Source organism: Meleagris gallopavo, chromosome 1 (assembly GCF_905368555.1).
Source record: "Meleagris gallopavo chromosome 1, MGAL_WU_HG_1.1, whole genome shotgun sequence".
Lineage (NCBI taxonomy): Eukaryota > Metazoa > Chordata > Aves > Galliformes > Phasianidae > Meleagris > Meleagris gallopavo.
The window spans coordinates 78,023,897-78,037,496 of record NC_139404.1 but is presented as its reverse complement, the minus strand read 5'-3'; the positions used below and the strand labels follow the sequence as shown (position 1 = coordinate 78,037,496).

The 13,600-nt window shown below is 48.9% G+C and overlaps 1 protein-coding gene across 1 annotated transcript; it reads right to left on the bottom strand.

Moving 5' to 3' along the window:
* Positions 1 to 2,180: 2,180 nt before the first annotated feature.
* Positions 2,181 to 10,033, bottom strand: TRIM45 (tripartite motif containing 45). The gene is made up of 6 exons (XM_085236533.1): positions 9,385 to 10,033; positions 6,248 to 6,981; positions 5,474 to 5,603; positions 3,659 to 3,773; positions 3,311 to 3,437; positions 2,181 to 2,504 (listed from the first exon to the last, which is right to left on the bottom strand). Exons 1-6 carry the CDS (start codon positions 9,717 to 9,719, stop codon positions 2,353 to 2,355), a joined length of 1,593 nt encoding a protein of 530 aa, XP_085092659.1. The 5' UTR covers positions 9,720 to 10,033; the 3' UTR covers positions 2,181 to 2,352.
* Positions 10,034 to 13,600: the final 3,567 nt, after the last annotated feature.

The following is a 13,600-nucleotide window of genomic DNA, read 5'->3' as shown; positions in this document are numbered from 1 at the left end:
ATTTGTCCTGAGAAAAACATGTATCTTTACTGTTGCAGCACCGTGCATATGTCTGTCTTGAAAATGTCTTCATAAACAGAAGCTGGTCTGAAATGACATCATGTAAGCCAGCAGGATATCACTATATCCTAATCTACCAATTGCCTAAGGCTGATCACCAACATGACTTGAAACCATTCTTGGGCTACTGTGTAAGACTCCTGCAGGTAAGTATGATACTCAATTGGCAAAACATTTTGAGTAAGGAATGCTGAAGGCAAAGTGCTTGCAAGTAATGAGGACAATTGCATCTAGCCCCCACATAGGGGCTAAGGTCATCACATGTTTTCTATGCAAAATTCTTCAAGTTACCATGACACACAGCTTTCTTTGCCAAAGAACAGAGGTCAGTCCCTGAGACTGACAGAACTTTCAAGTCTACAAAAAAATTGCTTAGCAGACGATGCTGTCCCAACACTTCTCTCCCCTTGTCAATGTAGAGCTCAGACAAAGCTGACTTGGAGTTCTCTGAAATTTCCTGTTCACAGGTATCATTCTCACAGTTTCTTGGAAAATATCAGTGACTGGGTGCGTAAGGAAGGCCTAACATGAAAACACATTCCTTTGTCTCAGAGAACTATGATGTTTTTAGACTGGAATTATGTGCCTAGAGGACATTGTGCTTATGTGTTCCCTCTGTAATTCTGGATGGAAGTTCCAATAAAAAAAATACACATGTAAGAGTGGGAAGGCAAAAAACAAACAGATGAGACGTTTCTTTTCATGTTACCTTCTGGTACTGAGCACAGAGCAAGGACAAGAATGGGTTACACTTTGTTCCATTAAAGGTTACTTCAAATTAAACTTTCACTTTGTATTTTCAGAGTCAGCAATTTGGAGACTTGCCTAACTTGGAGATTTAAACTGCCTAATCTTCCCATGTTTGACAACCCTTTATGGATGATTAATGGAAAGTTATAAACACCATTTGCATAAGAGTATCTGTCTCTTTTGCTGGGAGGAAGAGGTTCCAAAACTGGCTTCCTAAGACTAAAGAACAATGTATCAGTCTTCTAGGTCTAAGCAAACAAACAGTGCAGATTTCTACTATTTACAACCCAGCTACTATTCATCAGAAATCAAGAACCGGTCCTCACTGTTGACAGTAGAGCAGCATTCCTCTCACAGAATGGCCAACAGTCAGACCTTTGTCCCCACCCCACCTCCCCAGGCAGCATTACAAGCCCCTAGAAAGAGATAGCTGTGACTGAGGTTACCCCCAGGGCAGTAGCGTTCCCAGCATCAATGCCATGAATGTGTTTTGTTCCAGAAGGTACATGTGGGGTCTGCTTCACCCAGGCAAGTAGCAGGCAGTAAGTGCCTCTTCCTCCTCATCACAGATGTTACTTTCCCAGCCACGGGTTGGCAGCAACCTCACAAACCCAGGAGAATAAGCCCTCTCTTCCATGCAGAAATTAGAACAAGCTCTCACTCTAAAGAGAGAACGTTGCCAGGGCCATGAAAGACAAATCCAAAAGTTCTGCTTCAAATACATGCTGCTCTTCCCGTTTGGGACAGATAACTGCAATCTTGTACCTATGGCTCCTACAGAAACTCACACTGGCTGAGCTGAGTGCTTTCCTGGATCCCATATCACCCCCAGCAAAGCTGTGCCCCACACTATCTCTGTGGACAAAAGGTGGCATTGCAGTTCCTGTTCCCATCACTGCCAAGGGTTTTCTCTGAATTTCTTTCAGTTAAACTACTAATCTGCCTTCCTCCTACTCTGTGGGGAGAGTGTAATGAGACTCCAGCTCACCTGGAAAAAATAGGAGAGTTGCAAACAGAAAAGCAGCTTCCAGGGAAGTGAACTGTACTATGAGCACGCATACAATGCCAAAATCCAGCTTGGTACCTGAGGTAAAGGCAGAAGCCATTCTGAGGCTGCCAGACCTCTCCAAAGCATGAAGACAAACTTTCTGGAATGTGCCCCGACAAGCAGCTTTGGCCACTTTGAAAAGGACAGCAGACTGTCTGTCATGCAGAATGAGGCACATATTGACCCTCTTGCGAGGTAGCTCCAAGCTTCCTCTCAGAGCCTGAACCCACAGGTCTTGAGTTGTTGAAAGTGCAGGCACTGGTACAATTCCTGGAATTTGCTCTTGTTTAGGCACAAAACAACCTTGCATACACATCCCAGGTAGAATATAAGGCACAGTTTTATTTTCCCTCACCCTCCTTTCTCAGTTCATACCCATCACTGTGTTGTTTTCTGGCAACGTGGCTCTTCAGTAGCTGTGGGGATCCTTGTGCCATGTGCTCATTCAGCAGCCAGTAGGAGGACCATGAACTCACGGAGGCTCAACTGGCTGCTCAGAGTTCCACTGTCCTGAGCAAACTCCTCTGTGATCTGTCACTGGGCAACCCACTCAGACATTCTGAGCTCATTTTGACTTGTCCACAGCATGACCAATGGGGACATCCAGGGTGACCTTTGTGTCCATGGCCACAACCTTGGAACCCACCTGCAAGAGAAGAGGCACCATCAACTTGACCTAAAAGGAGGCCAGAAAATCCCAGCATCAGTGGCTTTCGGAGAGTGCTTCAGCTCCAGGAGTTGTCTAAGCAAGGAAAGCACATGCGAATTTAAAACCAAAACTGACAGAGTCCCATAAAGAAAGGGGAACTACCATGAGGGATTTCCCCCTTCCAATCACTGGGGAAAGCTGAAGACTTCTGTCTTCTTGCCTGCCAAGTAATACAAGACATGGGCCTTCAGAACATCCTGCCAGCTGCTGGCAGCTATGGCCAGAGCTGGATACAGAGCAAGCACCAAAAAAAAAAAAAAAGAGAGAAGAGGCTGGTTGTGTAATAAAAACATGCAGGCCAGGTCAAGGAAGCTGGTTGGGATTAAACAAATATGGGAATTGAGCTCTCATCAACAAGGAATGAGACTTCACCACCAAACACTGGACGCCATGTGGCACAGCCAGGAAGCTGCCGTGTTGGCAGCACTACAGCAGAACAGTCATGCTCAGTCTCACTGAGAAGGGCTAACAGATGATCATGAAGCTGCCCTGCCACATCTCCCACAGAGCTGACTCAGGTCTCTTACAGGGAATGTCCTTTAAAAACCCTCAACACATCTTGCAGCGTTTCTCACAGTTGCAGTCCCTTCCTACCAGAAGGTACGTGCACAAGTTATTGCAGTCCTGATGCACAAGCAAGGGAGGAGCTGAGCTAGAATACTTATTCATACCTATCTACATCATGAGTCTGAATGCAACAAGCCTTCCTGACAGCAATAGCACAGGGAAAGCTGCACACTCACCTGGCATAGTCCCTCCACAGGCACAGCGAGCGGCTTTCTGCCCTCCACTTGAGCAAAATGTGCAGCAGTGGAACATGCCTTGGTGCTTGCGGAACTTGCTTTTCACCATCACAATGAATGGAGAGCCCTGCAGAGGACAAGCAAGCAGAGAAGCTGCTGCAGTGAATGCTACCTGATGGTGCATCTGCATTTCTAAAAAGAAGCTGGGTGACCCTGTCAGTCACAGATCATTGAGATATGTCTTAACTGCCAAGTGATAGAACTAACCCTTAGAAAGATTTAAAGCAAACACTTTGAAAGGAGAAGTATTTAAAGAAGAAGCAGTGCAAAACAAACAAGAACTGCTACCTGTACATGCTGCCCTTTCACATAGACGCAGACAGCATACAAGCCTGGCTCCTCAGGGCTGTAGGAAATATGGTAGGTCCCATCACCATTATCACACACTGTTGGTTTGACTGCACTATGAACAGAAAAAGAGAAGCCCAAGAGATCAGTGATTGACAGCAAATTGCTGTATCTGTGAACTACTGTTTGGCCCTAGATTTGTGTCAAGTCCTCATCCTCACCCCTGTTCAGCAGCTGTGGGTCTTGAGTGAGCCTGACAGGATGCATAAGCAATGCTCAGGCACTGAGTAACTTTCACACACACCTGCTACAGGGAGCTGCAGTACCCTTACAAAGGAAGTCACACAAAGCTAGCTGTGCTGCAAGGATTTGCAGTAACTCAGAGCTCTGAAGGAGCAGATGACTGACAGAACACTTGCAGGCCAGATCATCCCATCTGATAAGAGTCCTCCAAAAGGGGGTAAACAGATAGTTTCAGAGAACAGTTTACTTTTAGAGGAACCCATGAGGAAGACAGGACATAAACAGGATAGGTTTGAATCACTTCAACTACTCCCCCAAATACTAACCTCAACTCTTCTCTGACACTCTGAGGAGCTCTAGGTCCCTGCTGGCCAATTCCCCTTCCCAAAATGAAGCTCAATGGGTGTCACACTACTTGTGGATAGTGACAGGAAAAACCATAATCCCACCATAAAAAAGAGCCTTCCACAAAAAATTAGCATGCAGCTCTTTAAAGAGGGAGGTAATCTTCCTATCTTTACTATTTAGTCTCTTGTGCCCCACAACATGGCCACTTATAGCCTCACAGATTAATAAGTTGTATTCTCCATCCCCCACTATATCACATCAAATATGACTGCCTGCATCACTTCCTGCCATGAACTGCGTGCTAATACTTCAGGCTCTTCAGCAGCTGCTGTGCCTCACCCTGAAGCCAGACAGCTTTCAGCAACAGATGTAGAAACTGCCTAGGCACAAGAACAGGAAACTAAGTTAATGTGGCCACAACAACCTCTACCCTACCGAGCAAAAGCCACATAAACCTTACACATACACCTCCTCGTAACATCTATGCACCTAATGAAGGTACAAAGGAGCAATATTCTTGAACGACGATCCTTCACTGGCAAGCATCTGTGCACCCAACTCTGTTTCTGTATGAGCACATCAATACTTCCTCATATGAGGGAAGTTTAGCATCCTGTCTCTTTTCAGGTCATCCCACCAAGAAGAAACCCTGCAACAATTGTGCTCGCATCTTGACTCAGCTGCAGCGTATGCACCTGAAAACCTCCAAGGATGTGAGAGTGCTCAACACTTGGAACAACAGGAAAAAGTGTGATGAAGTATCAGCAATGCTTTTTTCTCCAGAACACAAGTTTAGGCACCTCCATCAGCTGCCAGAGGTCTGGGGGCTTGATGGCTCACAATGGTCATGCTTGGCATTGCAATGTTGTATACTCATTAGGTTTTAACAAAAGCAGGAGCTCTAGATGGCTGCTGGTAGGGGTGGGAAGCAGCAACAGCTCACTATGCAATACTCACTGTAAGCTGAATCCTTTAAGAAGCCTCAGACCACTAAAAGATTCAATACAAGCACAAGCCAACAATGTTAAGCTCCACACTGTATACGACTGCTGTACACAACTGCTAAAAACCACTGCTACACTGATGGGAAAAACCACTGTGCCTTTACTTTTTCAGATAGTGACCCAGATGTTGAAGGACTTCTTTAAACCTGCCCAAACAAGGAGGGAGTCGGGACAGAGAAGCAAACTCAGCAACTGGAGAATTGTCTAGTGAAATACCCACCAGTCCTTCTTGTCCTTGTGGGTGATGGTGACCATCACAGCTTCTCCTCCTCTCCCCATCTGCTCCCCCGTGGTGTCATTGCAGAGCAGGGTAAAGCCCGTCAGCTCATTCTGATGGGTACTCCAGAGATCTGGAAAGCGGAGAAAAAGTCAAGGAAGGACTCAACAACCACAACTGCTATCTCCCAGCCATGTGGTAGTATTTCAATCCTGATAGAGCACACTTAGGACTCCACTGATAGAGTATATGGCTCCCTCCACCCACAGGAAAATGTAAATATACAACCAACCAGGGATCAGAAGAACAGACGGCCATAGGCAGTGGGAGGTTATGGGCAGGCTTTTCCTAGAGGTCTGCACAAATCAGGTGGTCACCTGCCTACACTTCTGAGCCCAGCAGGTGTCCTCCCTATGGGTCTCAAGATGCCCCACACACCCAGGAAGGACCAGGAAGAGCCCACCGTACATTGCAGAGCCCTAGAGACTTCAGCACTTGCACTGTGACACAGAAAGGACTGACTGAGCCCTGAGTCTGCCCATCTGTGCTGCGCAGGCCAGAAGTGGCTGCATTCTGAGAGCTAGTCTGAACATTATCTGTTTGCTGGCTCTGCCCCAAGTCTTTAGAAAGCAAACATCCATGAAGCCACCTATGCCAGTTATTCCCTGGGCATTCTCAGAAGCTGTAAAGACAACAAGCTAACAGAGCCTTAAGCTGCACCCCACCCAGGCACAGAGAATGGAGATGTGACTTCAGGGAGTAGCGGCACCCTGTTACCTTCCCCATGCAGGGTACATTTGGCTGGATCAACAGCTTTGCAGATAACGGCCCCAAAAACCTCATAGCCTTGACATTGCCCTGCCCTCTCCTGGGGAGAGAACTGAATGTTGTCATCCTCTCTGGGGTGGGTGCTGTAAGCAGCACTGTTCAGCTTTGCCAGCCGGCTTGCCACCACCCCTTTGGTGACGAGGATTCCCAGGTCTGAGCCACTTGTCAGCAAGCGCTCTGTGAATTCCACGCCTGTCCTCATGTCCAGTAAGAGCTGCTGCAGCTGGGCTTTCTGCAAGTGCAGCAGGTTTTCCTTCTGCACCTTCAGGTCCTCCAGCTGCTTCAGCAGCCGGTCCCGGTGCTCTTCAATCGCTTTCACATATCCTCTGGCAAACAGACTGATCTCCGTGGCCACGGCCTCTGCACGAGCACGGATGGCACTGCCCACACCATCAGTCCGGCCCAGCACATCTTCTAATGTGCTCATGTGCTCCTGGGTGCTTCTCAGCAGCTTCCGCAGGGAGTCCCTATGCTGGTGCACAGCATTGCTGGTGAAGTCATAGGAGTGCTGCTGGTGCCTTTCTGCAATGCAATCCTGGCACACGGGCTGGTCACACTGCTCGCAGAACAGCCATAGCTCCTCTGAGGGATGGGAAGGGCAGAAGAAAGGCTTCCCAGCCTGGCTGCAATCCCTGGTGCTCTCCAGCTCCATCACGACATGGGAGGCAGTTTTCTTCTGTCTCCTGGAAGGGAGAAACCACAGAACTTTATGCATTGGATATGAAATGCTAACATCCAACAATGCTTCAAATACCAGTCTGCAAGTCAAAGTGCACTGCTCCCTCCTGTCTCCCCTGAAATTCGTACTGCATGAAGGACTTGCATCTCCACACAAAAGAGGACACCATCTGTAAAGACATCATTAGAAGCTGCTCTCTGACCCCCTGGATGCTGTCAGTATCTTCAGATGCAACAACTGTGTGCCCCACCACTGCCACACACCCCAGGGATCAGGCTGCCAGGCTGCTACTGCCAGCAACCCCTCCATGGAGCCTGTCAGGAGCGGGATGGTTGCAATCACCTCCAGAGCTCACTGTGACAAAGCCAGCAGGAAGAAGGTGTGCACTGCCAAGTGAGAGCTGACAGAAGGTGTCTCAAACACAACTGCTCATTGACAGTTACTTTTAGATAGAAACAGGTTGCATCAACCCAATGATTTTCACCAGTGTTAGATCCCCTAGAGGCAAACAAGCTCTAAATGAGCCTCCAGGGGAAAATCTAGTTCAGGGAATAGGCAACAGTCTATGGTAAAATGTTTATTATTCTGAAAGTCAACCTCCTTTTCTTTTTGGTTAGATGCCACTAAGAGGATATGAGGGGTTGGACACAAAGCATATTTTACACAGATAGCCACCATGGCACATAGTTCCACTGGAATGTTTCCATTTTCTGCTATTTTGGACATTGGTAGCCAGTTACTCACCAGGAATGAAAGCCATCTCTCCCTTCCCTGCCTTCTGCACTGATGACTGTACATAAATAAGCTGTTTGTTGGCAGTTGCAGAGGGAACTCTGAGCCACAAACAATGAAGAAGTCTCTGAGGACGAAGCTCTAGTGTTGTCCTGGCAATCTTGACATAGGGCAAGACATGGCCCATTACACTACTCCTTTTGCTTCCCAGCAATTTCCCTCAAGTCCAGCACATTTTCAGTGCATCCTAGTAATATTTGCTTACATCCTCCACATTTACACTTCCCCAACTTCACCTAAGATTCTCTCACTTATTCCAAGAGGCACAACAATGTCACTCAGATCCTCAGACATCTTCCTTGCACAGCAGGAAATCATTTCAAAATTGCTTTTCTTGGCCCTGGTTCTGCTCTGCCATCAAGAGAAAGCAAGTGCTACTCTGCAGATGCCAATGGGGTGAAAAAATGATATCAAGAAATATGGCTGGAAATGTGTCATTGGGACAATCCTCCCACTGCTTTATACCTTGCACAGCTATTTCTGTCAATGCGCCGGGCTGGTATTCAACATCTCTGTTCATTACTCTTCAGCAGCTTGCACGGGCTATAAGGCATTAGCTCATCAGAATGGCATGCTGAAAACTGCAGCCCTGTGGAAAGGTAACTGAGAATCAGAGCCACCTCACAGGCACTGATATCTACAGGGAGAAGGGAGGTGAGGAATTTGCCTCAATTTTTTTCTGTGGAAAGACTTCACTATTAAATGGAAAAAGGCAGTAAACATGGAGCGAGTAGGTCAAGCTGATTAACCCTGGCTGTGACTTCCTGGGACAGCATTATTGAAGGTTTTCCTGACCCTGCCTGTTGCCTCTTTGCTTCAGAAGGCTGTTTAGGGTTCTGGTCGCTCCTCTTCTACAGCACTGCCCTCCTCTTCCCTGCTCTTACATTACCAAAATCTCATCTCCTTGCTTTAGTGACACAACTCTCTTTGAGGTGAAAATCTCTCTCCTGTGTTTTCTTTAGTTTTCCTATATTCCAACAGAACTAAACTCCACAATGACTTGCACACTGCAAAGCTACAGCACTACTGCTGTATGATCCTGGCCTCACACACATGCTGAGAGTGCATACAGGATCCGTGGGCACAACAGTTAGGAGCATCGGGAGGTGGCAACCATAGCAGTCAGGTCAGGTCAGGTCAGTGTCAGGCCTGCCATTTCACTTAAGAGTGCCTTTGTACATACTCACATTTCTGGAATGAAATGAGCCCACAGCATCTTAACCTCCCCATTTTTCCTGGGAGATACCCCTTCCCCAAAGCATGACAGCACAACCAGCAAGGCTTCTCTTCCTCACAGCGTGCTCATGCCCACTCCAGTGGTAGCACTATCATTTTTGCTATCACAGAACTGTAGAACATCCTGAGTCGGAAGTAACCTGTAAGGATCACTGCCCTGGGCAGGCTGTTCCATGCCCACCGCCCTCTCGTGCAAACCCTGTCCCTAACCCCCAGCTGCCCCTCCCCTGACACAGCTCCATGTCACTCACTCGGGCCCTGTCGCTGAACCGTAAGGCTCAGCGCTGCCCCTCCGCTACCTGTGAGGGCAGCCTCCTCAGCCCACCTGCAAGCAGGCTACACCGCCGCGGCCGGCTCCCGGCAGCCCCGCCGCCCTCACCTGTGTGCCTGGCAGCAGAAGAGGCAGAGGTGCGCCCCGCAGGTCTGGCAACGCCTCGCAGCCGCTCCGTCGGCGCACAGGTCGCACCCCGCCGTGCCGGCGGCCCCGCCGCGCCCCAGCGCCGTGTAGTCGGGGATGAGCTGCCCGAAGCCGCCCGGCGGCAGCGCCACCTCGGCGTCGCACAGCGGGCACAGCACGCTGAGGGCGGCGGCTCGGCCCGGCTCTCCCAGCGTCCCCAGGCGCCGCAGGCAGGGCGCGCACAGAGAGTGTAGGCAGGGCAGGAGCCGCGGCTCCACGCAGGGCTCGCCGCACGCCGGGCAGCGCGACGCGGACATCCCGCCTTCCGCCCGGCCGTTAAGGGTCTCCCCCGCCGGCTGGCGCGGGCCGCCCCGTTGCTCCGGGCGACGGCGGTTGGGGGCGGGGGCGTCTTACTGCGATCCGCGGTCTTTCTGCGTGAAAGAGGGGGCAGGCCCAACCGTAAGGCGTCTTCGGAGGACCTCCAGCGACCACTTTCATCCTTTTTTTTTTTTTCCTTTTTTTTTCTTTCTTTTCTTTTTTCTTTTTTTTTTAAGGCAGGGAGAAGGGGAGGGATATGCTCTCTACATCACTGACTACCTGGAGTTCATGGAGCTCCACCTGGGGATAGACGGGGAGCTGACAGAGAGCTTATAGGTTAGGGTTAAAGGGAAGGCAGAGTTGCTACAGGCCACGTGATGAGGAAGACCAAGTGGATGAGGTCCTCTATAAACAGATAGGAGCAGCTTCAAATTCACAAAACATTGTCCTCTTAGGGGACTTCAACCACCCTGATATCTGTTGGCAAGACAACACAGCAGGGCACCAGAAATTAAAGAGGTTCCTGGAATGTGTTGATGATAACTTCCTCTTCCAAGTGGAACAGGAACCCATGAGAAAGGGTGCTATGCTGGACCTTGTCCTCACCAGTGAGGAGTGGCTGGTGAGTAATGTGAAGCTCAAGGGCAGAGCTTTGGCTGCCGTGACTACAGAATGGCAGAGTTCAATATCCTCAGGGCATTAAAGAGGGTGCGCAGCAAGCTTGCTACTCTGGACTTCAGGAGAGCAGACTTGGAACTCTTCAGGGAACTGCTTGGCAGGGAGACATGGGAGAAAGCCCTGGAGGGGAGAGGGGCCCAAGAAAGCTGGTCTGTATTCAAGGACCATCTCCTCCAAGCCCAGAAGCAGTGCATCTTGAGAAAAAGGAAGGCAGGAAAGAATGCCAGGAGGCCTCTGTGGACCAACAAGGAGATGCTGGACTTATGCTCAAAAAGAGTGTACAGGAACTGGAAGCAGGAGTGGGTTACTTGGGAGGACTACAAAGTTGTCTGAGCAGCTAGGAATCAAGTTAGGAAAGCTAAAACCCAGACAGAATTAAATCTAGCCAAGGACGTAAAGGGGAACGGGAAGAAATTCTACAGGTTTATCAGTGATCAAAGGAAGGTCAGGGAAGGTGTGGGCTGTCTCCAGAAGGGAAACTAGAGACCTGGTCATGAGGGATATGGAGAAAGTTGAGGTGCTCAATGAATTCTTTGCCTCAGTCTTCACTGGCAAGGGCTCTAGCCACAACATCCAAGTTGCAAATAGCAAGGGTATGAACTTGGAGAAGGTACATCTGCCTGCTGTAAGTGAAGATCAGGTTTGAGACCATCTAAAGAACATGAAGGTGCACAAGTCCATGGGACTCAAGATCAATCCATGGGTTCTGAAGGAACTGGCGAATGAAGTTGCCAAGCTGCTATCCATTGTATTTGAAAGATCATGGCAGTCTGGTGAAGTTCCCCAATTGGAAAAGGAGAAACATAACTCCCATTTTCAAGAAGGGAAAAAAAAGAAGATGCAGGGTACTGCTCTCCAGTCAGTCTCACCTCCATTCCTGGCAAAATCACAGAGCAGATCCTCCTGAAGGCCCTATTAAGGCATGTGGAAAATAAAGATGAGGTGATTGGTGGTTACCAACATGGCTTCACTAAGAGCAAGTCATGCCTGATAAACTTGTTGGCATTTTATGATGGAGTTACATCATCAGTGGATAAAGGAAAAGCAGCTGATGTCATCTACCTGGACTTGTGCAAAGCATTTGACACTGTCCTGCATAACTGGTGCCAAATTGGAGAAAAAATAGATTTGATGGATGGATCACTCACTAGATAGGAATTGGCTGGATGGTCACACAGAGAGTTGCGGTCAACAGCTTAATGTTTATTGGAGACCAGTGATGAGTGGCACTCCTCAGGGATTGATGTTGGGACTGATGTTATTTAATGTCTTTGTAGGTGACGTGGACAGTGGGATCAAGTGCACCCTCAGCAAGTTTGCAGATGACACCAAGCTGAGTGGTGCAGTTGACATGCTGGAGGTAAAGAATGCCATCCAGAGGGACCTGGACAGCCTTGAGAGGCCTATGCCAACCTCATGGAGTTCAACAAGGCCAAATGCAAGGTCTTGCACCTGGGCTGGGGCAATCCCAAGCGCAGATACAGGTTGGGCAGAGAATGGCTTGAGAGCAGCCTTGAGAAGGATTTGGGTTTGTCAGTTGATGACAGATGCAACATGAGCTGGCAATGTGTGTTTGCAGCCCAGAAGACCAACAGTTTCCTGGGTTGCAACAAGAGAAGTGTCACCAGCAGGTCGAGGGAGGTGATTCTGTCCCTCTACTCTCATGAGACCCCACCTGGAGTACTGTGTCCAGTTCTGGAGACCCCAACACAAGAAGGACATAGAGTTCTTGGAGCGGGTCCAGAGGAGGGCCACAAAGATGGTCAGAGAGCTGAAGCACCTCCTCTATGGGGACAGGCTGAGAGAGCTGGGGCTGGAGAAGGCTTCAGGATACCTTATGGCAGCCTTCCAGTATCTGAAGGGGGCCTGCAGGAAAGCTGGGGAGGGCAGGTAGCTACAGGACAAGGGGAAATGGCTTTAAACTCAAAGATGGTAGATTTAGACTAGATATTAGGAAGAAATTCTTTACTGTGAGGGTTGTGAGACATTGGAACGGGTTGCCCAGTGAGGTTGTGGATGCCCCCTTCCTGGAAGCATTCAAGGCCAGACTGGATGGGGCTTTGAGCAACCTGATCTAGAGGGAGGAGTCCCTGCCTATAGCAGAGGGTTGGAACTAGATCAAAGGTCCCTTCCAACCTAAACCATTCTATGATGTCAAGTACCTGGACTTGTGCAGGGCCTTTGACATGGTCCCACACTACATCCTTATTTCTAAATTGGGGAGATACGGGTTTGAAAGCTGGACTATTTGCTGGATAAAGAATTGTTGGATGGTTGTAGCCAGAGGGTTGTTGTCAATGGCTCTATGTCCAGGTGGAGGCTGGTCACGAGTGGTGTTTCTCAGGGGTCAGTCTTGGGACTGGTGCTCTTCAACATCTTTATCAGTGACATAGACAAAAGGATGGTGTGTATCCTCAGCAAGGTTGCTGATGACACCAATCTGAGTGGTACTGTTGAAACAACAGAATAGAGGGATGCCATCCAGAGGAACCTAAACATGCTCAAAAAGTGGGCGCATGAGAATCTAATGAGGCTTAACAGAATCAAGAGCAAGGTGTTGCCCTTGGGTTGAAGTAATCCCAGATACAAGTATAGACTTGGAGAATTCATTGAGAGCAGCTTTGTGGAGGACTTGTGCATCCTGGTGGACAAAAAGCTGGACATGAGTCAGCAGTGTGCTCTTGCAGCTCGGAAGGCCAATGGTATTCTGAGCTGCATCAGGAGAGTGGCCAGCAGGGAGAGGGATGTGATTGTCTCTACTCTGCCCTTATGAGGCCCCATCCGGAGTAGTGTGTCCAGGCCCAAGGCTCCCAGTACAGGAAGGATGCTGAGCTGTTGGATCAGGTCCAAAGGAGGGCCACAAAGATGATCAAAGAGGGAGGGAGTTGGGCTTGTTTAGCTTGGAAAAAGCTCCAGGGAGACCACATAGTGACCTTCCAGTACATGAAGGGAGCTACAAGCAGGAGGGAGCCCAACTTTTTACACTATCTGATAGTGATTGGACCAGGAAGAATAGCTTTAAAGTAAAAGAGGGTAGATTTAGGTCAGATGTTAGAAAGAAATTTTTTACTCAGAGAGTGCAGAGGCACTTAAACAGGTTGCTCAGAGAGTTTGTGGATGACCCATCTCTGGAGACATTAAGGTCAGGTTGGATGGGGCTCTCAGCAGCCTGATCTAGTGGTTGGCAACCCTGCCCATTGCA

Coding starts and splice junctions, on each gene's coding strand:
- TRIM45 (XM_085236533.1), bottom strand. CDS start 9,719: ATGTCCGCGTCGCGCTGCCCGGCGTGCGGCGAGCCCTGCGTGGAGCCG. Junction 5,604..6,247: donor ATGTACCCTGCATGGGGAAG/GTAACAGGGTGC, acceptor TCCGCTTTCCAG/ATCTCTGGAGTACCCATCAG. Junction 3,438..3,658: donor TGAAAGGGCAGCATGTACAG/GTAGCAGTTCTT, acceptor TGTCCTCTGCAG/GGCTCTCCATTCATTGTGAT.